General features: G+C 36.3%; 3 protein-coding genes and 2 long non-coding RNA genes across 5 annotated transcripts; 3 read left to right on the top strand and 2 right to left on the bottom strand.

The window, feature by feature from the left end:
• Positions 1-332: 332 nt before the first annotated feature.
• LOC311091674 (potassium voltage-gated channel subfamily A member 10) lies at positions 333-2357 on the top strand (the record flags this gene model as incomplete). Its single annotated transcript, XM_084127682.1, has 1 exon — positions 333-2357. The coding sequence occupies one exon, from the start codon at positions 333-335 to the stop codon at positions 2016-2018; it is 1686 nt and encodes a 561-aa protein (XP_083983808.1). The 3' UTR covers positions 2019-2357.
• Positions 2358-13964: 11607 nt separating this feature from the next.
• LOC311092309 (uncharacterized protein) lies at positions 13965-18513 on the top strand. Its single transcript, XM_084128903.1, has 5 exons — positions 13965-14041; positions 14531-15335; positions 15456-15593; positions 16528-16598; positions 16786-18513. The coding sequence occupies exons 2-5, from the start codon at positions 14540-14542 to the stop codon at positions 17119-17121; spliced, it is 1341 nt and encodes a 446-aa protein (XP_083985029.1). The 5' UTR covers positions 13965-14041; positions 14531-14539; the 3' UTR covers positions 17122-18513.
• LOC311092308 lies at positions 18514-22456 on the bottom strand. Its single transcript, XR_014608235.1, has 5 exons — positions 22328-22456; positions 21637-21888; positions 19936-20068; positions 19706-19828; positions 18514-19606 (listed from the first exon to the last, which is right to left on the bottom strand). It is a non-coding gene; the product is annotated as an uncharacterized lncRNA (long non-coding RNA).
• An 833-nt stretch (positions 22457-23289) lies between these two features.
• On the bottom strand, positions 23290-25831 carry rplp2 (ribosomal protein, large P2). Its single transcript, XM_084128704.1, has 5 exons — positions 25696-25831; positions 24703-24826; positions 24336-24384; positions 24116-24217; positions 23290-23422 (listed from the first exon to the last, which is right to left on the bottom strand). Exons 2-5 carry the CDS (start codon positions 24823-24825, stop codon positions 23346-23348), a joined length of 351 nt encoding a protein of 116 aa, XP_083984830.1. The 5' UTR covers position 24826; positions 25696-25831; the 3' UTR covers positions 23290-23345.
• On the top strand, positions 24399-24826 carry LOC311092213. The gene is made up of 2 exons (XR_014608218.1): positions 24399-24506; positions 24681-24826. It is a non-coding gene; the product is annotated as an uncharacterized lncRNA (long non-coding RNA).
• Positions 25832-27385: the final 1554 nt, after the last annotated feature.

Here is a 27385-nt window from a genome sequence, read left to right as displayed (position 1 = left end):
GCGAAAAACTAAAATCTCTATTTGTTCCTTTTTCATTGTTTTGTTGTAGTTTATATCACTTTAGATTGCTTTGTTTTTCTTTGCCTGACTAAGGTGCAACCTTACCTTCCTTGCAATAACACAACTGATTTGTTCCCTTTGTCTTTATCTGCAGATCAGGTGACAGTATCTTGGGATTCGGCTCTATACTGCAGAATCAGCTTGAATCTTCCCTGATCTCTTCGCACTTTGAGGTGCACAGTGGGCTGGCTGGCCTGTGCTTTTGGCTGCTTGTCTGTCCTCTCATCCTGGGTTAGGACCCTGAGCTCAGCCCCAGGGAGGGGAGGGAGGCCATGGAGGTTCCTCTGGTCAACTTTGAGAACCTGGACGACATCGGAATCAACCTGGGAGACCCGAGCGACTCAGGATATCCGACCTCACCCACCTCGGATGTCCCAGAACCAAACCAGGGGACCTGTGGCATAAATTCACCCACACACTCACCTCTGAGAGGAAGACGTCCAAGGCGCTCTCTAGCCTCTCCACCAACACTCAGCAAGAAAGGAACTTCAAGCTGCAACAGTCTGATCTCCAACTGGAAGGTTCTGATGAGCAGCGAGGGCAGTCCCAACGAGGCTCTCTTAGGAAAAGTAGCCAAGGATTGTTGCGAGGACTATTTTACAGAAAAGGAGAAACTCGAAGAGGGCGAACAAAAAGTTGTTATCAACGTCTCAGGGATGATGTACGAGACAACACTTAAAACTTTGAATCAGTTCCCAGATACCTTGTTGGGAGACCCCTTAAGAAGGATTGACTACTTTGACCCCATGAAGAACGAATATTTCTTTGATCGCAACCGCCCCAGCTTCGATGGAATCTTGTATTTCTATCAGTCCGGAGGTAAGATTCGGAGGCCAGCGAACGTGCCATTGGATGTGTTTGCGGATGAGATAGTGTTCTATCGACTGGGGCATGAGGTCATGGAACAGTTCAGGGAAGATGAAGGTTTCATCAAAGACCCCGAGCCTCAACTCCCAACCAGTGAGATTCACCGTCAGTTTTGGCTGCTCTTTGAGTACCCAGAGAGCTCCAGCGCTGCCAGGTCAGTAGCCTTAGTGTCTGTTTTTGTCATCACTATATCTATTTGTATCTTCTGCCTGGAGACGCTCCCGGAATTCCGTGATGAACGTGAATTTATACCTGCGTTCGTCAACTTAACCCGTGACGCCAACGGCACGCTCCTGTCCCCTACTCCTCATCCTAAGGCCATGGCCTCTGTCTTTACTGACCCCTTCTTTGTGGTGGAAAGCATCTGTATCGTTTGGTTCTGTTTTGAGCTTGGAGTACGTTTTGTGGTGTGCCCCAGCAAAAGGGAATTTTTCAGTAATATCATGAACTTCATTGACGTTGTGTCCATTTTGCCCTACTTCATTACCGTCATAACAGAACTGATGGCCACCCATGATGAAGAAGAAACTACAGCCGGCCAGAACATGTCTCTGGCCACACTACGTGTCATCCGATTAGTGCGCGTCTTCAGGATCTTCAAGCTGTCCCGCCATTCCAAGGGCCTGCAGATTCTAGGCCAAACCCTAAAGGCCAGCTTGAGGGAGCTGGGCTTGCTTATTTTCTTCCTCTTCATTGGCGTCATCCTCTTCTCTAGTGCCATTTACTTTGCTGAGGTTGACGAACCTGATACTCAGTTTGTGAGCATCCCGGAAGGATTCTGGTGGGCTGTAGTCACCATGACGACGGTCGGCTACGGTGACATGTGCCCAATCACACTGGGGGGGAAGATGGTTGGGATCCTCTGTGCCATTGCTGGTGTGCTGACCATTGCACTTCCCGTTCCCGTCATTGTCTCCAACTTCAACTACTTCTACCATCGTGGAACGGAGCAGGCGGACAAAATCGTGATTGACGCTGCTGCTGAGGCTGCTGCAAATCAGAAAACCAGCGCTGAGGAGAAGTATGAAAGCAATTACTCGCTGGACAAGAGCAATGGGAATTGGCAGACGGGAAAAAATGGCATTCCATAAGGATTGGTATATTTCAAATGACTCGCAATAATGACTGTACAACAATGCACTTAGAAACTCTCTGTTTTATGGTTTGACAACTGTTTATTTAAGAGCTCTACATATATATACCTAATGCTATGCATATACCAACAGTACCTTTCCAGAATGTGCTGTTTCAATGGAAGAACTCGAACAGGATGCTGTTTTAGCCAAAGGCTGCTAAAACACAGCTGGATGACTATAAAACCTCAGAAGCACTATCTAAAAAAAGGAAGCAAAAAATATTGTAAGGAACATCCCTTTAAGGCTTTACAGTAATAAAAACTGAAATGCACTGAACTGGAAAAGGAACATGAATCACAGAAGACAAAAAAGTACTCGTCATCATTTGCGAGGCAAACGGCTGCATTTGACTGGGGTCAAAACAAGCATTTAATTAATCGCGATTAAGTGCCTGTGTTGCCGAGTCCCTCAAATTAAAGCCGAGGAATCATGAATCTGCACTCTGAGCATCCACCCAGCACCACCTTTTGCTGATGTTGTCGTTCCTTTGGAGTTTTGCACTGACATCACCTTTTGTCCCTGCTGCTTGTGAGAGAAAAGCGTATGCCAAACTGTTATCCATCTTTCAATGTCACCAAATGTCTCCTCTAACAGCCCTGGTAGTTGTCAAACATAATCAGGCCTGTTTTAAATTTAAATACAGTATCTTACGCATGCAAGTATGTTATATTTGGATGACCCACCGTACTGTGGCAGCATCTGCTTGCTGCTCGTCCCACATTTCCTCTGGTGTTTCTATTTTTGTCAGCATACACATAGAACGAGACACTAGAACTCTATCTTTAGGGTGAGATGTTTTTTTTAATTCTTTCTATGCTGACTTAAAGTTTTTGTACACCCCTTTGCTTGGTAATTTCAGACAGTTTCACATCATATCTTGTCCCCTGTTTGACCGAATGTATATGACAACAGTGATGATAGCCAGTAGGATAAACAGCACTTATTTGGCTTCATTAGCCTACTATCAGCCTTACTTGTTATGCACATCAATATGTATGGCTGAAAAACGCACAAGAATTTAAGCATGAATTAATATGGGTTGGGTTAGCCACTCAAAACAATACTTGTCGGTCAAACAGAGTACACATAAAAGAAGATTTAATTTAGGTTGGTTCTGATGATGGAGGCAACAAGTGTTATTTAAGAATGCATTTCCATGCATCACACTAATTTAAGCTGACTTGACAAGCCATTAAGGCAGAGAGCATGATCGCACACTGCATGTACTGTATAGTGAAACAAAACCAATGAACGATCAGCCACTATTGAAAGATGGAAAAGATTGCCGTGAATATATCATCCAGCCTAAAGACTTACTTGTAAATGTTTGCAACATCAGGACTTACACAACGTAACAGGTTTATCTAATGAACAGAACAAGAAGAATCATTATTTTACAAGCATATTAGTAACATTCATAGCTACGTGAAAACATTTACACAAAGTTTTTGTCATGCAATCATGCAGATAAGCATATGTCTGTCTTTACCCATGATTGCAATAGATTTTCTTTTATGAGATATTATTGTCTTTCATAAGAGTACAATTTCTGTCTTTGGAGTAAGAATAAGATCTGTTACGCTCATCATGAAAACAGTTTTAATTTTTTTAGTGATTAAACTATGCCCATAGAAATCTGTGCTCCATAACTTGAAGTTTCTTTATTGCAGGAGGGAATATTTCCTGCTTTATTCACATAAAACATATTGCACATTTGCATGTTTTTGTAAAAAGCAAAGTTGAAAAAAATAGAGAGGACAAATATTTGTTTCCAAAGCATATTTTGATTGTAGCATTTCAGCACTGACTAAAGCAAAGCAATACAGCACTTTTCAGGGAAGCTTGAAAATTAAACTTATGCCAGCAGTTAACATTGCATTTTTGAGACACTTAACGTATAATTGCAATATAGAACTTGAAATGCTTTTTATTATGCTGTTGTAGATTGTAAAAGATGCATGGAAACACTGAGATCTATGAATTTGATAAAATTATCATGCTTTGACTAGAGGTAGAAATATGACATTTAAATCAACCCTCCATTGTGTCAATGGAAAAATCGTAAGTATATTCCCTTAGGCATGCATTTTATGTCATATTATGGCAAAATATTAATAGCAATATTGAAAGTCATTGTTCAATAAATCCTGAGAGTTCTATTTTGATTTTATACAATATTCCCACTGACTAAGGTGATAATGCCAGTGTTATGTGATTATGGCATTTAGCATCTCGTGAATGTATGCTATGGCTGTATGATATATTTTGATTGTTTAAGCACTATATTTTATTCATGATATTCTGAGTGCCTTTTATTAAATATATATTAAATTTAATGGCTCCATCTTTGTGTGATTTAACAAGGACTCATTGTGTGATTCTCATTCTATGATTATGTGTCGTCCCAACACAAAATCAAATATGTTTATCATACAAAACTAAACAAAAAGTAACATTAAAGAGTGAAAAATTGGTGCCCTCATCTACACATACACCACTTAAGTAAAACAAAAATTATTAATAAAATCTGGATTACCACCGACACACTGAATAAAGTTTCTTATAAAAAGCTGACAACATTCTCCCGTTTTTATTCATCATAGCTCTTTTTTCACTTTTAAAGAACATAAATTCGTTTCTTTTTTAAAAAAAACTAACATTCAAACTAGAAATGTTCTTATCTGTGTTTTTGAAGTATTATTCATAGACCACAAGATCAACTCCAAGCATTCGAGAGTTCATAAGGTTTTTATACAGTATTGGAGAGGTTAAAAATTTTGTCCAGTTCACTCAGACAGAGTGACCATGATTTGCTGGCATGACCTGTGGAGTTTTTCGGGAACGGAGACCAAACAGTGCAAGATCCCACAATGAGAGCACATTAATCTTTAAGGGCATTTTGTTTGTGTATGTGTGCACCCATTAATGTTTCAAAGCGCACCGTCTATACAGACGTAACGGGCATTTTCATTTATTTTGGCTGCTCTAAATTACCAAATTTTGATTTAGTTTAATGTTCACTAGACCCATAGTTGCCCATCAAGCTACAGTATTTCCCCTCTTATGATTTCTCCTGCGTATATGGACAAAGTATTTTCTTATTTTATAAGAAGTTGAAAGAATACAAAGCATGTTTGCATGCATGATGTTACATGATTATTGCCATGTAAACACCCTAAATGGCATTATTTTATTGCAGAAAAGTCATAATTTAAGCAAAACCCAAACGACAACCCTAGATTTTTGACCCTAGATTTTGCTTTGCATGTAAATGCCTTATATTTATCCATTTATTCAGTTGAGCTGTGAATCAAAACACAGGTCAAAATATTTACACATTTATTGCAAAAAAAAAAAAAGTAATATCTTAAAATATTTTAAAGCAACCTCTAAATGAATATATATTCACTGTTTTAATTATTGAATCAGCTTTATTTTTTCTGTTTGCTTCATAGGGGTTATTTCAAGACATGATTGATTTCAGTAATTTGACAGGGAGTCATAAGAAGCACTCTTGTCTGGAGGTAAGAGTCCAGTTGAGACACTAAAATATTGAGAAGTGAGACAGCAAAGTAACCAAATACCAAACTATGTATATAGTAGTAAGGGAATGCTGGTAATGTTTTGTGGTTATGTAAGACGAATCCTAGGTATTATATAACCGTCATCTGAGCAGTGTCATTTCTGAAGTATGATATCGCAATATTTGTTTGTCATAAAAATTTAGTTCCCCCTGTGTTTTTAGAGATAAGCAAACATATAGTCCCCAGGCAAAGCAATTAAAACGTTTGTAAGTATCGTTTAATACTTGTTAAAGTTCACCCACAAATCAAAATACTGTCATCATTTACTCACACTCATGTTGTTCTGAACCTATATGAGTTTGTTTCTTCTGTTGAACACAAAATAAGATATTTTGAAGAGTATTTTAACCACTAACCAGACAGTTGACGGTAGCCATTGACTTCCATATTAGGAAAATAATACTAGGGGAGTCAGTGGCTACTGTCAACTGTCTGGTTACCAACATTCTTTAAAGGAACACTCCACCGTTTTTTGAAATAGGGCTTATTCACCTTCTTTCCTACATTTAGATAAGTGGGCAAATGCATTTTTGTCTCAGTGCATGCATTGTTTTAGTTTGACAGGGTCGGCATTAGCTTAGCTTAGCATAATGAATGGAATCCTTTGTTGCCAGCTAGCAAGGATTCCATTCATTATGCTAAGCTAAGCTAGCGCCGACCCTGTCAAACTAAAACAATGCATGCACTGAGACAAAAATGCATTTGCCCACTTATCTAAATGTAGGAAAGAAGGTGAATAAGCCCTATTTCAAAAAACGGTGGAGTGTTCCTTTAAACTATCTTCTTTTGTGTTCAACATACAGGTTCAGAACAACATGAGGGTGAGTAAATGATGACAGAATATTCATTTTTGGGTGAACTATCCCTTTAATTTCAGCAAACAGTTTATGCAAATTGTCAAAAACAAAATGAAATACTAAAGAAACGCATCCTCCTTGGCTCGCTCACAAGAGGTTGTACGTTTTTGGGGTTTTTTCTTTGGAATGATATGCATTGCCATTTATATAATTAAATAATCAATAACAACACTTAAAATATATGAAAATCTCCTCAGCAGTCACACCGGTCACACCACAGGCCAGACTAGGTGCCTTAAACGATGTGTCCTTAATTTTATCTGCTTTTATCTCTAAAACCCGACACTAGACTGATAACCCCTGATAGGACCAATTAGGAGATTGAGGAAAGAAAAATCACACAAAGGCTGCAATCGCCTTAATACCCTGGAGATACCCTCAGTCTCATATATACTTAACTGGTCAGGTGCAAGGTAAGGTCAAGCAGTGTATTGAGAGAGATGTGGTTATAAACAATTAATGGCCGGCCATTTTGTTCTAGTCTTGCACGGTTAAGACCGTTCAGGTCTCTCTAGCTCTGTGGCTGGAACAAGTTACTATAGCAATTTAAGGCTGGGTAAGACTGATTACATCTACAACAGGCAGAAAGTGAAAGAAACTGACCCCTATAACCTGAGCATGGTTCAATTTGTAGTTTCACGCAATCCTGATTACTGCGGTAACTTTAGTATGCAGACCAGACGATATTTGTGGTTGTGCCCTGCAATGCCAAAAGTCATGGGTTTAATTGGGTTTAAGTCCAGGGATGATGTCTATTTTGAACGCACTTTTTTGGATAAAACTGCATTGCAAGTGCCTAAACTATAAAAGTCTGCAGTAACATTAACTTAATCTGAATCATGAATTTGGCATTTCTATCCAAATGCCAATTTAAATTCCTCTAAAGGAATACATTTTAATAATGCATTTCCTGAAAATTAATCCACAAGCTTGGCATTGCAAGCATCATGCTTCATTGTTTGAACTGCAAGAGTGCATGAAACGGAAGTTGTGATTGTCTTTTATTGCCTATTGTGAAGTATATCTGAGTGAAATGGCTTTTTGAATGAGAAAAATTTAGGGCAGGACTTGATCTCGTCCTTCAGGAATTGATTGTGTGTACAGGGTGTAAACCACTAATTCTTCTAAAGTAACACTATCCAACAATGACTAAGGGGGACAAAAAATTGTATATCTGTAAGGAGGACAACAGTTTCAGCTCAATGGTAATATACAGGCAAAAAACTAATTCAGATGAGAGGAGGCATTGTTGCATTTACTATCGTCTGATCAGTGATCACCCAGTCATTTGCATAATGCCAGCCTTTCATGTTCAATGAGTAACCACAGTAAACAACTCACTCAGATATCAATACTTTCACGTCTGATTCATAATCAAGCTCATAATCCAAATTACTCGACAAAAAGAGTCATCATGAAACCTACAACGTTTACAGAAGATCATGATAGCCTATCCAATTAGTATATAAATTAAAAAAGGTTACACAAAACGTTTGATATTATTGTTACTTTAATATTATTATATTATATTACATTACATTACATTACATTACATTACATTACATTACATTACATTATATTATATTATAAAAGAAAAGAAACACTAATATCAGTTCTTAGTGAGGGAAAAAAACGCTAAATGGTTAACAAGAAAGCATGTCTTATTGAGCTATCCTTTCAGACTGCGCACAAAAACACAACAGCAGTACATGTTCAGAATGTGTCCAATTGAACCAGGGCTGTGTTTTTCAAAAGCATCATGATCTAAGATTGTAGAGGCCATTAAAGAATTGATCGAAAAGAGTCATGGGCCGCGTCCGGAATCGCATACTCTCTTAGGTACTAATTTTGAATAAGTAATTACTTAACAACCGCTAAAAAAGTATGTTCTATATATAGTATGAATGTGCGTAGTATGTAATCTGGACATACTACATTCGCCATGTTATCACTGTCATGTGACCTACCAGCGTCAGTTGCATTGCTTCACTGCAATTCACAAATTCTCTCCTGTGGCCTCATGGGATAGTAAAGTGTCCTTCCATTATTCACACTTCAGAAGGCCTGTCTAAATACTCACACTTGCGATCTTGGCCACTCGAGAGCGTGTGCACTGCACACAACAGGAAGTTAATGCGCAAGACTGTCCCATGTCTTAAAAATGCCAGAGAGCTGTACCCTGACGCACACTAAACCCACACTAAGCGTATCCCATCATGCATTATATTCGGGAACTCATGTGCTTCCAAATCGCAAGATGTTGAGGAAAACATTCCACTGCAAGTTAAATTATATAGATATTACATATAATGTGGTAGTAAAACATAAAGTGTTGCACATGTTATTGATGCAAAGATGAGTAGGCTAGGCTATATATTTTGTACAACATTTGCAATTGCTCTTTATCACTCAAGATCACTATCACATCTTTATTGCTCTTTTGTATTCATCAATTTTTTAATAGTGTCTATTGTTACATAGGGACTACTGAACAGACATTTAGAAGTTTAGTTTAAAATGCAAAGTATTGAAAATCAAAATAAAGTTCTGTAAACACTTGCATTTTTGCAACACTATAATCAAATGTTCTACACACAATTACAGCCTTCATGCCCACTTGAACACTTGGGCCAAATACAGGAAATACCACGTCATGTAAGTCAAATCAAGCGCATAGACCGCAAGTTTGGGTATTTGGACAGGCCCAGAATCTCCGGGTAATTTTTGCCTACTTTTCGGAGTAAAATGCTATTTTGGATGCATCCCATGTACTCCGTTATACTCTGTTTTAATCAGTCTGGTGAATCCTTCACTGAATGAACTCACTGAGTCAGTTAAGAGTGGTTACTGAATCAACATTTGATTCTCTTTTGGAACTGCAATTCATCATTATTTCCAGTGATGTCATGTCAGTCTTAAAATTAGTGAGTTTTGTGTACAAAGGTTCGTAAAATCATTTTTTAAAACACTCAGTACGTATTTTCTGACATAAATGACATACAGTTTACATCAACACTGTTTATTTGTTCAGTCAAAAACTCAGGTCGGATAGAATGTTTAGTGTAGGCCTACTTGATTAAATGTGATGTCCAATAGAGTATAAAATGTCTCTTAACACCCCACAAATGCGTCACTATCAGAACAAATTCTGCAAAAACTAACTTACCTCTTGCACCATTGAGTGTAAAAGTCTTGCTCGCGTAGGCTACACATCATGTGCTCATGCGCAACGCTTACACACTTGCCTAACGTAGGCTACTTGAGAACTACCGCAAAATAGCCTAAATAAAGTTGAGCCACACCCATTCTACTTTTATTAGCCTCCAAAATGATACATTTACAATAACTCATACACACTAACAATTATCAAAAATACGAATAATAAAAAACATTGTAAAAATAATTATTAGGCTACATTTCACAAGGCTTTAAACCACTAGATGGCACAAAAAATCATTTGATCTAAAATGTAATGGGGTTTTTTATTTTTTATGTTGTAGATTTATGAAGCAAATGAGAATCGATCAAATTATTGTTTATATTTTGAGACAAGGGTCTTGTTAATATTTTACAGTTTTGTTCAAGGTAATTAAAGCAACAGTTTAATTCAATAACGGAATAGTATGTAAAAGTCTGGTAGTATTTGGGGTGAAAGGCACAAAAATGAATATGATAATAAACAGCTGGCTGACTTTTCCTTTTGTTGACATGACATGGTTAGATTCAGATGAGAAATATCATATATCAAATTGGGTGTCGACCTTAGAGATAATCACCATATTTATAATGAAACCATAATATTAAAAAATATAATATTAATCCTAATAAAATATAGGCTATTTATTTGATACAACTGTAAATATTTATTAAATTATTATGGGATCACGCTCAGTGCTTTCAGGATCTTTACTTTTTTTTAACTAATTTTATTTCTGTATTTTTAAAATGAACATAATTTAATGACATTATATATTTATTGAACAAAAAATGTATTTTATTTATCAAAATAAACCGAAAATAGTACAAACTTTGCTAAAGTGATTGTTTTGAGCAAGCATTAACTTAGACATTTTTAAAAACATATTATTTTATTTATACACATACATACACTCATTTTAATACAATTTTTTATTAACATTTCATGTTTGTCATGTGTTACAATGTAATAAGAAAGAAGTTAAAAACTTTCTTTTTCAAGGTTCTCCCTTCCTCTTGTCTCAATTAAGCTGTAAAATCAACTAATGAATGTTACTCATCCCATGAGGGATTTCCCCTGTTGCTTCACGTCTGTTGCTCTGACTCAATTACCCAGCTTTGTTACACCCAGTTCATTCATTATTTATGTGATGTTTTGGTCTCACTCAATAATTCAAAATAGTCACATGATGGTCTAATAACTGGAGTAAAGTTCAGAGTAAAATAAATATTTTTTTTTAATATATTATGAACACACTCTCATGGGTAGTTAAACTACATAAAAGAAATGGGAATCAGTCCCAACATCTAAAATACATTTTCCCTTATACATTCATAACAATTACCCACATACACAAAGACCGCAAACAAATATGTTGAATACAGTGATTTGAAATGTTTGCATATGTTTGGCGTATCAAAGAAACAGATTCACTTCATTCAGTAGCACTTTAGTTATAATAACCTAGCCTACATAAATACTGAAAAACATTAGAAAGCATTTGTATTTTTAGAAGCCATATTATGCAGCAAACATTAATCTTCTGTCTGAGAACATATGTGTGTTTGGACAGTGCCCTGCCTGCTATGCATTGTTAAAAAAGAAGGGAATACTTTATCTTTTGCATGTCCCTACAAGTCCTTGCCTGGACAATGGAACCTCCAAATCATACATTTACTCAGTTTAAAATAATGAGAATAGATGTGTGTCTCTGTTTGCACTCACTCACACTTGAATGCCAAATTGACAACCAGAGGTGGACAGTAACAAAGTACATTTACTTGAGTACTGTACTTAAGTACACTTTTTGAGTATCTGTACTTTACTTGAGTATTATCTTTTCTGGAAACTTTTTACTTTAACTTCACTACATTTGAAAGACAAATATCATACTTTTTACTCCACTATATTTTTGTCAAGGTCCTTGAGTAGAAAGTAGTAACGTCAGTCGGGGGATGATTTTGGTTTGGAAATGAAAGTCGGGTTGACGCCAAAACCCGACGTCAGATTTACGTCAGAACCCGACGTCGGACAGACGTTGGATTTTGGTTGGAAATGAAAGTCAGGTTGACATCAAAGCCAAAAAACTAAGCCAAGGGCACTATTTGAGGGAACACCATTTGGGTGTCCGAAACCATTGTAGACGTTATTGAGTGCACTTATTCAATCTCATATTCAATCCCACTAATGGAACTGTGTTCTAGAAATAAATGTGATATTGATATGAGGGTAGGCAGGCATAGATTCAGAGGCATAAGGTACTGTAAGTATTACATTCAACAATGCAACAATAATAAAACAATGCATTGACATTTACTTTTTACTTTTGATACTTAAGTACTTTTAAAAACGAGTACTTCTGTACTTTTACTTAAGTAAGAATCGGTCTTTACAACTTTTACTTGTAACGGAGTAATATTTGACCAATCTGTACTTTCACTCAAGTAAGGAAGTTGTGTACTTTGTCCACCTCTGTTGACAACAAAGGTCATGTTCAGCCTATGGCGTCAAAATCCCATCTGTCCAAATCATATGAACAGATACTTCCTTAAAGTTGTCTGCATGCTGCATTTCCCACAAACCACATCATTTGACATGCAGACAGGTATGGCTTGCTGATTACTGTGTCACTCGCAAATTACTCTAATAAAACTGAATTATGTGTATGAGTAAGCATCATTTCCCAGACTGATAGGCTTTGCATGTGCGTGCAATAATGCAAAAGGTATTGAGTGAAAACAAGGTGACAAGTCAAATGCCTTCCAGGAAACTGTCATGATTTCAGTAAATCAGCCGCGGTCTGCCCACACATCCTTCAGACGACCTCTAGTGGCCATCGTATTGAACTGTTCAGTGGAAGTCGACCACAAAGAAAATACACAAGAGATGCCTTCAGTTAATTCATCTTACACATATGGAAATAGATGTATGTGATATGCAGAATTATAAATCAAGACAGAATGGAAATGTATCTTTACAGGATATGGCATATGTAAGCCATAAAGGAAGTAATGTATATAATGTGAAGTGCATCTGTCATCATTTACTGGATACCATAATGTACACCTACACTATTGGTACTGTATACAAAGTAAAAGAAATCACCTGGATACACTTGTATTTTTTGTTATCATCACTAACTCAATATAGACATATGTTTTGAAAGTAAGGAAGGACATAAATGTAATATGCAATTAGGCTATGTAGCCTATCTATGCATTTATGTATTTTCCAATTCAGTAAACTGCTATGGCTACAATATGAACAATGAACAATTACAAGTACCTGACTATGTATTTCTATTAGGCTACATCTGTTTTAATCAAAGGATGAATTGTGAAAGTATGAAAAAGATCTAATGTCCTTTTTTGGTGAAAAGAAACGTGTAAACAAGCACACATGACAAACTGGTTTGACAGAATTTTCCCTCTCTTTCATTTTTATGCAACAAAATGTGACATAATGTATTAAGTTCAGTCAAATGAATGGTCAAATTAGCAAAGTCTTTTCCAAGTGAAGACCAAATTGTTTCTGGTATATATATATATATATATATATATATCTTGTTTTAATCTCCAGCTAATGATGAGATGACTCTTAACTTTAAATTTTTGTCTGGTAACATTAGTGCATTATTTGATATGTATTACTTTTCATAAAATCATAAATGCGATTCCCTGAAAAAAAATGTCTCATACCCACTTGTATTTTCTTGGTTTCATTTTTATCATGCGCCAGAGTCAGATTTCCATGTCTTATCTTAGGTCTCTACATTTACATTTAGATTAAAATCATTTAGCAGACACTTTTATCCGAAGCGACTCTACATAAGTAGGCTATGATTCAGGAATTTATTTACCTCATACACAGTTTAGCTAGGCTACATGCCATCTAACTTACAGTAAATGGCCGACTGACTACAGAATGATGCAATCTTTTTGTGTGTCACGGTTTAGGCATAAATCCATGTAAGGCAAATTTGAGGGGAAATTAATAGTTGTTTTATTCTATTCGCTATTATTGCACACAACTATAGCTCCTCTTCAAATCCACTTGGAATTATATAGGTTAGGTTTCATTTTAAAAAAAAAATCTGGTGGCATTTCCCTGATGTGCGTCGTAATAAAAAAAAAAATAGACTGCGTCGAAACTGTAAACATCACATGACGTGCTAGCCTACCTGAGTGATGTCACCCCGTAGAAGCGCCTGCTGATTGGTGGATCTTTAAAAAAAAAAGGGCGTCTTTAATCGTTGCCTAGATGTCCAAAGGTATCTTAAAGACACAAACAAGTCTGTCACACCACAAGAGATAGGACGAATATCAAAGAGTGCGAGAAATTGTAAGTCAAATAATCAATGGTTTATTCGAACATTTCAATGCATGCCAGTAATGTTCGCATTGTAATATCGTAATTTCGTAATTTGTTGTATTTTCGTTGCTAGCTGAATATACGGGTGTCGTTACGCTATTTAAACGTAGCCTATTTTTTAATAGCGACAGTTCTTAAACGGGCAGTTCACTCAAAAATGTACATTTTGTCTTAATTTACTCATCCGTATGTTAAGAAAATCAAGCTGCAATTCCGAGATCTGAGGAACGCTGAAAGGGGATAAAAAAAAAAAAAAGTGGATGTGACTGAGGTGTTGTTAGGCCTATAGCATAATATGCAGCGATTAATCGGACGATATTTGACCAATTATTAGTATTGAACGATTAACTTGTCACTGTATAATGCACTTTTTCTGTTTTAAGTTCTTTTATTTTTGTTAATTTTGATTAAATATTTAATAAAAAAAAAAATGTTAATTTGCATTGTTGTTTTTTACAGTATGACAGCATGGCATCCATTTCAGCTGATTCCCATCACACCCCTCAGCTGCTGTCAGTTGGAGCAAAGGATAAGAAACGGTTGCTAGAGGTGTATGTTAAGCGAAGTCTCAGCCTTAACGATGGATCTCAGTGTCCTCCGAGACAGGAGGACAGAGCACGCAAATGGGTCGCCATCACAGAGCAGAAGACAAGAGATCACAAACATACATCTCTTAACTTGACATCACAAGCCTCCATCTCAGATGAGAACATTAGATATGAGTCTGTCCTTGAACCACAACTGGACAAAAAGGAGATGTCTTATGAGAAGAAATCCAAAAAGTGGAAAGTTAAAGGCAGTCTGCGTCGCAACGATGGATCTAATGGGTCTCAGAAGTCCAATGGCAAATCCAAGAAGTGGTTTAAAAATTTGGATAAGGGCAAGGAAGAAGGAGGGCAAAGCAATGATGCTTCCCCCCAAACAAGTACAGTTACTGTTGGAGAAATTCATTCAAAGACGCCAAAGTCTTCCACAGTGGAAAGGAAGGACAAAGAAGGCAAGAAGACAAAGAAACCCACTGTATGGAAGACTTTCTTGAGCTGGTTTTCCAAAGGAAACATTGAAAAGGAACAAGATAATCAGAGAACTGAAGAACAGCTCCCAATTTCCCAACCCTCAACACCCCAAATGTTTTGTTTGCCTTTAGCTGATGGCAAATCAAATGGTGACATCAACCTGCGGCGCTCAAAATCTTCGAAAAAGAAACCGTTTCACAGGAGATCGTCAAAATGGAGGCGAAGTGGAGATATGTCCACTGCAAAATGTATGTCTCAGATTTACAGCTTGTATGTTCAGCTGTATTATGTATGTTCTTTGCATTAGTTTGAAAGTTCACATATATATGGGAAGAAAATTCTAAATACATTTATTTTTTTTCTCACAGCTGTTAAGATGGTGGAACCCACCACCTCGTACTATGAGAAAATGTCAGAAGAACTGGAGAAAATTGTGCATGAAGTGAAAGACAATCCAGCCGATGACAATGCCACTTTTCAGCCAACAGACCAGAATTGTGTAAAGGGTGAGTGTTATTATAATAGACTCTATTTGAATGATGCAAATGAGATGGGTTAAATATTAGGTAGAAAGGACGCCATAAACCATTATAGGTTTCAGCTAGTTGTGTCACAGTTTACCAATTACTCAAGACAACTGAAGAAGGATGAGATGGAATGGATTGTTCACCATCATGTTGTTTCAAAACACTTTCTTTCTTTTGTGGAACACAAAAGAAGATATTTTGAGAAATGTCTCCATTGCAACCCTGTTTGGTTACCAACATTCTTCAAAATGGTTCTTTTGCATTCCACCAAAGTAAGAAAATCATACAGGTTTGGACAACTGAATTTAACAGAATTTTAATTTGTGGCTAAAAATGGCAAGCTATCACTCAAGCAATTTGAAAGTGTTTCATTAGTCATTTAAAGAATTATTTGCTTATTCTTGTATTGTTCCAAAACCATGTGCTGTTATTTTTTTTAGTGGAACGCTAAAAAGAATTTTACATTTTCAACTATTCATAGTGACTATGAAGGACAAAAACTCTATAAAGTGCCATAAAAGGAGTCCATGACTTCTGAAGTAATACTAATGATCATTTAATTAAGAACTTCTGCTCCGCATTATCAAATCTTATTCTCTATTCTGCAAATTCTCACACAAAGGCTCCAGAAGTCTTTGAACTACTTCTATGGTGTTTTTGTCCTTTGGAGTTTGACAGATGTTGCCACCTTAACCTGTTAATGTATGGAAAAGCTGGGTAAATTTTTTTTTTAAAAATCATCTTTTGTGTTCAGCGAAAAAGAAACCCAGTATACAGGTTTTGAAAGACACATGAAGAGTGAATAATGAGTGAATAGGCATTAGTCTCAGGTTGTTTTTTTTCTTGATGTTCAAAGTGCACAGTATCTTTTATACAATTTCTTACATTTTTTATCATATTTCTGCAACTATAGTCTCACAAGAAGAGGTTGTCAGGAGAATCACAGAACTGATAAAACATCAAGGGGACATAATAGATAAGAGGGTAAGTGTATCGCATTCCTTCTGAAATCACTAAACATTACTGAGACATTTTGTTTTAGTTTTGCAGATGTTTATTTCAGTTTCAAACATATATAAAATGTTAACCTGTTCCATGTAGTGTGGTATTTAAAGGAGGTCCACCCATTTCCCTTTTCCCACTAACGTTTTCTCATCTCCTGTCCCTTCAGCTGAAAGAGAACGTCACCGTGAGCACTTATCTGGACGGGATCACCTATAGATCCTTCCAGCAAATGGCTGATCAATATGTTCAGGCAGAAGTTCCAAATAAGAAAACCTGCCCGTCCGTCGCGGCACCAGAGCTGGTGAAGTTCGCCTTCACTCTGGACTTCACAGCCCAAGTTGCTAATCTACATCGACAGGCTACAGGCCACATCATGGGCTTTGGGAACCAGTATCTCCAAGATCGCTTCACTCACATGAGCGAGAGCCATCCGCATCTCCCTGACATTAAAGCAGAGGATCGGAACACGCAGAACTCTGAGCAAGAATTCATAAGCTTGTAGAAGCTTATGCTATTAAGATACGATTTGGTCGATCGGATCACAAGTGGACGACGCTACAGGTGTAAACGGGGTCTAAAACGCTTTGAGCTTGTCCACTTTCGACCATTCAACCAGATTGCTTTCGTTCGGACTGTAGACTGTAAAAAAAGAAAAGCTACAAAAGACCGCCATTATGGTAAACGCACTAGCCAGGCGGGATTTTGGTTCAGACACAAATTTGGTTTGAAGACGTAAACGTAAAAGAAAAACGTACCAAACACAATGCTCTCTCACCATTCCTGATTTCTAACATGCACTCACCGCGTTTGGCATTGTCTGGCAGAAACTGAAGTTTGTCTCCAGACGCATTCATATATAAATTGCATGAGCTTATTTCATCCATTAGATCAAAAGATCTGAAAAAGCCCATACATTTACCCACCCATAGACCCTCCCCTTTAAGAAATCAGGACAGAAGTGGTTGAAAGTGGACAAAAGAGATGGATTTAAACACCAGGTGTAAACAGGAATGTATCACCCCTCGTCTGAGATCCAATCGACCAAAACACATTTCAATATCAGGTGTAAACGGGGCCAAGTTGTCCGAGTTTTACTGGATATACCTTTGAACTGATGTAATGAAGGATTTTAAAATAGGCATTTTGTTTTTTTGCACAATAATCCAAATAGTGTGCAAACACACCAGAAATAACTGGTTTGTTTACACCATAAAACATTATTAAGTTAATGTGAAATTTAGGAGGAAATACTATGTGAAACCAAAATCACCAGCTTGTGAGATGAGCGGTTCGCTCTTAATATGAACATGCTAAACTTTTGCATATAATGTTGCAAAGTGCACATTAAAAAACAAAGCTAGAGAAATCTAGCCAAGATCATGGGTTTGATTCCCAGGGAAAGCAAGAACTGATAAGAATGTGAATGTGTACCTTGAAATTCAATGTAAGTCGCTTTGGATAGAAGCGTCTGCCAAAATGCCTATATGTAATCTGTATATTATACCTCAAATTTGTAAACTATACTCACTAAGCATGTATATATTTTAAATATGTTGTAAATGTGTATGCGGGCATATGCAGAAGTTTTACACCATAAAGATAAGTGTAAATATATTGAATAAATATTTTTTTGTAAAGTGTTGTTCATGGTTTAATTTATTTTCTTCTAAAACCAAATTTAAATTATTCAAGATAAAAAACAGTTAATGAATGACAAAAAAGTATATGTCAGTAATATGATTACAGCCAACTACTGACAGCTATAGTTTTATGCTGATGTGCGCAATCTAATTTTTATTTTCATTTTATCCATCCTTAATTTGTGTATTTTTTATTTTTTATTTTTTTGTATAAATGCAATAAGCAGTTTCAATAAATCAGGCTGTACAAATCCAACTTGATAATGCATTTATTAGATCTGAACAATCTTGCATACATAAAACAGAATATGACTTTGGCACGTTTACTATTACATGTTTACTTTATTCTTACTACTAAATTGAAATAATCATTTAGTAATATTGCCATTTGTATTAGTCTTTGTTTTGTTTTTTAAAGAAAAATCCTATATAGTTTTAGTATTAATTTTAGTAATTATTTTATTTCAGTTAGTTCAGTTTTGTTTAAGTTTTTTTAAGTTTAAGTTTTTCACCTAATATTTATATTATATTTTATTTTAGCTTTATATAAATTCCCGGAAACAATATTTAATAGTTTTAGCTCTAGTTAACAATAACAACACGGATATGCATATCTTTCCATATTCAGCATATCAACCAAATATTCTACATGTGCACTGAAAAAAAAAAAAGTTGTTTCAACTTGGAAAAAAAAGTAAGTGTTTGTGCTGCCTTAAAATTTTAAGTTTAGACAACTTGAAATGTGAAGTTGTACTAAGTTGGATATTTGAGTTGACTAAACTTAAAATTTAAAGGCAGCATGAACACTGTTTTAAGTTGAAACAACAAACATGTAGTCAGTGTCATTGTTTTTAATTGTATTGTTCCTCTTGCACATCCATGTAGGAGATACAAGGAGAAGAGAGATTTACTGCTGCGTTCCTGTGCTTGTCCAAGTCTAGTAATACGCTTCTGTCATAATCTAGCGTGTCCTTCTGAAGCTGTGGTGTTTCAGAATGGCTGTCCATTTCTAACTCCAAGTTGAGCTGCAAGAGGAAGGTTGAAGATAGTGGCTTTGCATCTGTAATGATGTTATCTGTCTTTCTGCAGAAATCGCCGGATCCAGCGAGCTGGAAACAGAGGAAGGATGGTTGTCTAAACCACAGAGGCTGGGTCTGGCTCCTGCGCTCCGGGTGCTTCTTCCAGGTTGAAGTAGGAAGACGGCATGACAGAAAACGCCAAGCAATAGAAAGTAAAGGAAAAGAGGAACAGGGAAGGAAAGTCAAAGAAAGAGGGGGAAGACAGGACCAGGGTGCAAGAAATAGAGCAGGCGTGGGGACCAAAGGTGGAATTTGCAAAAGCAGGAATCTGGAAAAATTCATGAAATAATGTCACATTATGGAAGAAAAATGTGTCATTTCATGTTGATTAGTTCAATCATGTATGAAAGCGTTGCTAGTTTTTTACCTGTTAGGCAACAGTCTTCTCAAGTGTGTGAGGGGGAACCGCAGGTGTTCGATCACTTCCTGTTTGAATTCCCTGACTGCATTCAGAGCCTGGTGGGGAAGTTTCCTCGCCCTGCGCAAAAATCTATTCACAGTTCACACACCACATGCAAAACAACACAAGGAATGTTATTCTACTGATAAGATCCTCAAACAAGAATATGAGCAACTGATTTAGACTAAAGATCTTACCTATAGATGAACGAGATGACTGCTGTAGTGGGCAGAGTCTACGGCAGTAAGGCGTAGGATATGAGACGACACGGCAAGATGTTGTTGTGAAAGGTCCAGATGCCAAACTGTTCTGCTAGGTTACAAAGCAAAGCTGAAGAGAGAGATTTCATTTTAGCATGTGCATATTTACATGTATAGTACACAGTATACATTAGACTGGATATAGTGCATAGTTGCCTCAAAAGGGTTGCGGACACTTATGTCACTTTAAGTTCTGGCATTAAACAATATCAAACTAAGTGGAATCTGCAAACAAAAGCTTCTAGAGATTTTCTCAGAAATAACTTTTCAGCTGGCAAGAAAGTTCATGACATTAACTATGACTGTCTTTTTAGTCATCATTTTTGTCATCATCATCAAACTTCTACTTGTGGTATGTTTTGCTTGTAGAAGGTTCTTTCAGATTCTGCCATATTTTAATATATTTTAAAATACAGTTTATTACTGTGATGGCAAAGCTGAATTTTCAGCATCATTACTCCAGTCTTCAGTGTCACATGATCCTTCAGAAATCATTCTAATATGCTGATTTGCTGCTTCAGAAACATTGAATCAATGTAGAAAACAGTTGTGCTACTTAATTTTGTGAAAACCATAACAGTTATTTTCAAGATTCTTTGGTGAAAATAAAGTTCAGAAGAACAGCATTTATTTGAAATATCAGCCTAAATAAAATTTGAATAAAATTAATAAAAAAACAAAAAAAAACCTTTTGAATGGTTGGTAATTATACTGTATTCATGCATTTTAAACATGAATTAACTGTTTAAATAGCCTACTTTTCGGGGCTGTATGTCACCAGCTAAAAGGGAACGTTCTCAGAATGTTCTGGCAAGGTTCTCTCAAAGTTATGACAGTAACAAATAGAATGTTCAAAATTGTTCCAAGATTTCATCTGGTTTTTAATAATGTTCTCAAAACGTTACCACAAAATGTATTATTTATACATCAATTATTCAAAGTTTTTTCTGAAACGTTTTAGTTGGACGTTCGTCTACCATTTTGAAATGTTACTAATTGTTTCAGAATGTTCAGACAACATTCCAAAGTAACATTCCCATAATGTTTGCAAAACGGAACGTTTGCATTTAAGAAAATATGATTTTAAAACATTTAAAAAACGGGACGTTTTGAACGTTTGGAGAAAACGTTTTTATAACTTAATGGCAACATTAGCATAATGTTCTTAGAGTATGTTTTTTAGTTAGGTAGTGTTTGTCATAAATTTCACTAAAGCCGGGAACACACATATGAATGTAATTTGATACTAACGACTGATCCACGCTGAGCCAGAGACAGTTGCGTTCAGTCGATGTTTAAAATCTGCTCCAGTCGTTGGAAACAGTCTGTAAGTGTGTTCAGTTCAGTCTTAGAATATTTCAGCTAGTCGTTAAGTGTGTCCCCGACATTAGTCACAAACAACTTGTACCACAAAAGCATGTGCCTGACATTTGCCTCTCGTTCTGTAGAGCAGGTGGGATGGGTGTAATGAGGGAAAGAGTGATGGAGGGCTGCCCACTTTCCTCCATAAAGCTTTGCTCTTCAACTGCACAGCTAATGTTTTCCCAACTCCAGAATCACCAGTGACAGCTGAGAGTGTCAGTGATAATGTTGGAAGTGCATTGAATCTCGAACTATCATGTGTATTCGGCTCCTCACCTCTTTGTATATCCATCCATGCTGGTAGGCTAATATATAGTAACTGCTCCAGTGAGTTCAGGTTCCAGGGTAGATCTTCAAGACCATGATGGCACTCCTCCAGTAACTCAGTATCTGTTTTTATCTCTTCGGAATGCTCCCCTTTGCCCCACCTTTGCTCCTCTTCCTCATTTATGTCATTTTCTCTGATTTCTTTTGTTCTCTTCATGTTCACGTCATCCTCACAGATTGGCTTGGTTTATGTCATTGTTGCTAATGGATTGCAAGCATGTTGTCTTTTAAAAGATTTGGACAAACAAATTCTAATATTTAAAACCTAATGTAAAACATGTAGGCCTGGTGTCACAGACAGGGCTTAGATTAAGCCAGGATTAGGCCTTAGTTCAAGGACATTTAAGTAGCTTTTATAAACATGCCTTAGAAAAAAACATTACTGCTGTGCATCTTGAGACAAAACAGTGGCACTGACATATTTTAAGATACACCAGTGCAAGTTGCTTTCAGTTAAAACAGCTCAAACTTGCATTTTAGTCTGGGACTATAGGCTGTTTTCCCCCGAAACCCCGGTAATTACAAATTTCATGTGTTTTCTAAATAAATGTTTTTTAAATGGCACAGATTTCCCATATAACCCACCAGTTAATCTCAGTTCATCTCTAATCTTACATGTGTAAAATTTTAGGCTACTTACATGATAGATCATATATTTAAAGTCCTGGAGTGGAGAGCAGCAGAAGCTTCTTCATTATACTGCAACCCTGATTTACTTTGAGCAGTGAATTAAACTCTTATTTTAGAGAGAGAGAGAGAGAGAGAGAGAGAGAGAGAGAGAGAGAGAGAGAGAGAGAGAGAGAGAGAGAGAGAGAGAGAGAGAGGGAGAGGGAGAGAGAGAGAGGCAGTGGCCAGTCAGCATGACAGGGTTTTGCCAATTTTTGTTATTCTGCCACCTGATCCTATTTTTATACACCAGAGACAAGTGATTGATGGCTGCAATTCTGCAATTGACATCTGACCAACACATGCTCGAAGCCTTTTGCCAGACACTTGTTATTTTAGAAGTCACCTTCCTCCTGTAAATGATCATTTTTGAGTGCTTTGACATGCCAACTACTGAGTCTACCAATGAAATTAGTTTGGAGCCAAAGTAGCCTGTTGAACAACGGGAGATGGAGGAGGTGCAGTAGGAATGTTTAGGAAACAATGATTATTTTTCAATATTACCTTATTAATGAAGACCAATTCCTTGGTTTTGGTAATTATAACTTGAAACGAGCCTTCATTTTTCATGATCAAGGATTTGATCTAACAAATGTGACTATTATGTTAAACTTTAGCAGTGACCCTTTACAATAAGGTTCCATTAGTTAACATGACCTAACAATGAAAAATACTTCTACGCATTTATTAATTCATGTCAGTTAATTTCAGCATTGACTAGAAGACCATTATTATAATCAAAAGTCATGTCTGTTATTATTTAATGGACCTGAGCTAACATTAACAATAAACAGTTGTATTTTTCATTAACCAAGATTAATAAATTCTGTGTATTGCTCACACAAAAGGTTGGATGCAACAAGTTTTGGCAAGTCCTACTCAACTTAGACAACAAAAATGGTTTACCATTTCACAGACAAAAAATCATAAAGCATCTTTAAACACAAATGTTTTCCTTTTTTTATTGTATTTTTACAGGTACAAAAGAAAGATTAATCAAAGAGGCCAAAGCCCATGTCTTCATCAGACTCCTCAGATTCTTCCTTCTTCTCTTCCTTTTTCTCTTCCGCTGAAAGGCAAACATGCAAATGTCAAATCACACATATTTTCATAAACTTTCCAGGTTATTTCAGACTTCAAACACAAAGTATTTTATCACTGGAGCAAATCAGCCGACTTCAGCAATTTAGTAAAAGGGAATGAGGAAGAAATGCTATAATCATATCCGCAACAACACAATGCCTAGCAGGTGACGTTCAATCTGCTAACGAAAAACACCAGCAAAAGGGCTAGAAAATTGTGAAAGAGAATATTTAGCTAAAATTTGAAATGTAATGCATCTGGAAAACTGTAAACAATGACAGTGAATAAAACTATCCTGAGCAGTTTTATTCAAGAGAGCCTATAACATTACAATTAGCTTCACTATTCAAAAAAATTTAAGTTATTAATATTTTGCATTAGTTGGTTTTTTGTTTTGTTTTTACATTTTCTGCTTTCATTTTAATTTGACCTATTTTTGTTATAGTTAATTTATTTCTAATAATTTGGTTGTGCTTTTATTATATATATATATATATATATATATATATATATTTTTTTTTTTTGTACAATTTAAACTATATGAAAATAGCTGAAATAAAATAAGTTTACATTTTTTTTATATTTTATTATAGTTTATTATAGTCAATTTTAGTTTATTTCAAGTAAGTACCAAAAGTTTTTCTGTGGTTTTTGTTTCGTTATTTATTAAAGTACCCACCTGCAGGTGCTTCCCCAGCAGGAGCGGCTCCAGCGCCACCAGCGGCGGCAGCAGAAACCGCCACTGCACCACCCGCTGGAACGGAGGCTAACTTAGAGAGGCCTGTGGAAACATTGAAACAACAAGTGAAACAACAAAAAAGTGAGTGTTATGAGGAACTCAAATGCTCACATGATTCTAATCTTGTGTAGGTCAAACAGTAAAAGCAATGCAGCCTTACCGGCATTCATGACTTCATTGATGTCTTTGCCATTCAGTTCACTGATGACCTGTTGAGTAACAACAGAAGGATTGACTCATTGGGGGATTTAGTTGCTGTCCATGAGCATCCGTGTTATTGAGTAAGAACAAGGAAAGTGCACCAGAGTTCAATGTGCAACAACACAGAACTGTATGGAAATCCTTTTTATTTGTTTACTAATAATAATAGAATATACCCAAGAGATTTATTTATGGCAAGGAGTGGAGAATAAAAAATTAATGTTATGATGAATGTTAAGATATTTAATTATAAAACACTTCAATTGTATTAGGATGATCATTCTAATATCCGATTTGAAAACAGGTTTATTAGGTCCAGGATCTACCTTGTTAAGACGCTCATCATCGGCCTCGATTCCGACACTCCCCAGGATGTTCTTGATGTCTTTGGAGGATGGGTTGGTGTTGCCACCCAGTACAGCCAACAGGTAAGCGGCCACGTAACGCATTCTAGAAGAGAGGTTACACTTATTTATAACTGATTAATGGATTTGAATACATGTATCCTCTATTCATATATGATTTTAAGAAGCATTTGATCAAATATATGGATTAACAAAAAATAAATTGAAATCACCATGAAATCAAAATTCACAATTCTTCTTTTTTATAGAATAATATTATTTTATTATCATTTATTTTATTATTTATTATAAATGATGCATGGTTTATAAGCATCTTTGATTCATATGATCTTAAGAAGATTTGACCAAACATGAAAATATTGACTAAAAAAAAAACAACTATATTAAATACAGCTCCTATATAGGCAGAAATCTTTGGTCTCACGGAGGGTGCTATAAGACTGGAAACATGGTTAAAATTAAATATTTCTTATATACTTAACTGATAAATTATGAAATTAATTACTATAATTTATCAGTTAAGTATATAAGAAATATAGTATAATATAGTTAAGTATATATATTATAATTTAATGCATAGATTGAAAGTCCGATGTTTACTGAGCCTGAACTGCTAAGCAGCTGACTAGGTTTATCAAGCGTGTTATACATGCTTTGTTTAGGGTTAATGACATATTTATATTTTAAAACATATTTCAAATAACCAGAACATTTTCCAACCCTTCACGTCTTATTTGTGTTATTAACTATAATTACATTCTGCCATATTTCAATTCTACTCTGACTAGAGCGCAAGGAAACAAAATGGAGTATGCCTATAATATAACTTGATAAGCACGTGCTTACCGAGTGGAAATACAGTTGAATATTAATCATGAATACTAGATTAAAAAACTGTACCTAAACACACTTTAACACTTTCAGCATATAAGTGAAATGTCAATTTAAACATACTTTAAGTCTGCGAAAGACACGAAACGTCGGTCACGCTGCAATTTCCGGAAAGGAGAGGACGAGCGGAGGAAAATAGCTGAAGAATGAAGCAGTATGCGATGATCTGATTGGCTGCACGATGCGCCCTGTCAAATGGGAGACGATGATTGGATACTATTTTTTCCTCGTTCATGGCGTGCTAGCAATGATTCTATCAAGACTTTTAAGGGCAATATTTGCGAATGTTTGGCAGTTTTACCCTATCTCTGTGATGAGTTTTCCATTAAAAATAGTCTTGCACTTGTTTATTCTACAAATAAAATTAAATATGAATTGTCTTGACAGTTTTTTTTTTCGAATCAAAATCCCCTCCAGTTTAGCTAACAACAGCTACACATTCAACAACGCCTCATATGGTGAATACAGAGTAAATATTGTATGAACAGCTAAATCTAAATCTAAAAAAGTTTCAATATGTAACTAAAAAAGTTGTAGAACTTGGGCTTGTATACTTTTGGTGGCATTTAAACCCGTCATTAAAGGGATAGTCATCCAAAAATGAAAATTCTGTCATCATTTGCTCACCTTAAAGTTGCTCAAAACCTGTATGAATTTCTTTCTTCTGCTGAACGCAAAAGAAGAAATTTTGATGAATGTCATAGAACATACCTAGCAAACATGCTCCTTTGGGGCCCGAATGGGGCCCTTGCGGGCAGCCCACTGTGGGCCCAGATACCGCCCAAGGCCCAGACAGCCCAAAGACTATACTATAGTTTGAAAAAAAATATATTTTGGTCAATGAGGTCCATCAACTGTTTGGTTTCCGACATTCTTCAAAATGTCTTCTTTTGTGTTCAGCAGAAGAAAGAAATTCAAACAGGTTTGGAACAACTTGAGGGTGATTAAATGATTACAGAATTATTTTTTTGGGGTGAACTATCCCTTTAAGTTCTGACCTTGATACAAAGCTTTCTAACGTTTCCTTAATTGCATCAGCTCTTCTCTATCTTTTATTAGAGGCCAGGATAAAAGTATGTAGACACAATATAGCATAGCCAAAATATAGAATAGCACGTATTTAAAGTAAAACAAACAGCTCCAGATATAACCACATTAAAAGTGAACAAAATCGAATAGACAGAAGCTTTTTATTGACAGGAACAAAAACCTCACAATGGCAAAAACATCAATCACTAACCATTTACATTATAAAACAAGTTTCACAGCTCTACTGGTAATTAACACAAGCTTTACTGAAAGAGCCCTAAAATTGGATTCAGTTCCAATTCGATCTTGATGTATAAAGCAGTGGAACTCTGATCAGGGAAAATGAATGAATTTCAGGAATGTCTACAGTTCTATAAGCTCTTCATCCTTCTCTTGTGTAAAGAGAAATGACACAGTTTCCAGAATAAACTCCAAGATTTTTCTCCAGCTGGTCACATACCAGATCTTATACAGGAAATCTCCACAGTGTACGATTAGGAAGAGTGCAAGAAAAATGAGAAAGATCCGATCAGCGTGGTGGAGCACCTTCTCTTTAAATGTGCGTTGTTCCCATGGCACTGCGGCCCGAGCCTCACTATATTTGCCAAAATGGTTAAGGGCTTCCTCGTCACTGTTGATCTCCTGTGTCTCCATCTCCTGCTCCTCCATAGCTCCGTCACTTTCTGCCATCGTGTTCAATGCTCTCCAAAATTCAGGCCTTTGA

This window comes from Abramis brama, assembly GCF_963993115.1.
Source record: "Abramis brama genome assembly, chromosome: 11".
Classification (NCBI taxonomy): Eukaryota; Metazoa; Chordata; class Actinopteri; order Cypriniformes; family Leuciscidae; genus Abramis; species Abramis brama.
This window is presented reverse-complemented; position numbering and strand designations above follow the sequence as displayed.

Excerpts from the sequence above, each read along its gene's own strand:
- LOC311092309 (XM_084128903.1), top strand. The coding sequence starts at position 14,540 with ATGGCATCCATTTCAGCTGATTCCCATCACACCCCTCAGCTGCTGTCA. Across the intron at positions 15,336-15,455 it reads AGATATGTCCACTGCAAAAT|CTGTTAAGATGGTGGAACCC; the intron begins GTATGTCTCAGA and ends TTTTTCTCACAG. Across the intron at positions 15,594-16,527 it reads AGACCAGAATTGTGTAAAGG|TCTCACAAGAAGAGGTTGTC; the intron begins GTGAGTGTTATT and ends CTGCAACTATAG.
- rplp2 (XM_084128704.1), bottom strand. The coding sequence starts at position 24,825 with ATGCGTTACGTGGCCGCTTACCTGTTGGCTGTACTGGGTGGCAACACC. Across the intron at positions 24,385-24,702 it reads ATGATGAGCGTCTTAACAAG|GTCATCAGTGAACTGAATGG; the intron begins GTAGATCCTGGA and ends GTTACTCAACAG. Across the intron at positions 23,423-24,115 it reads TGCTGGGGAAGCACCTGCAG|CGGAAGAGAAAAAGGAAGAG; the intron begins GTGGGTACTTTA and ends TTTGCCTTTCAG.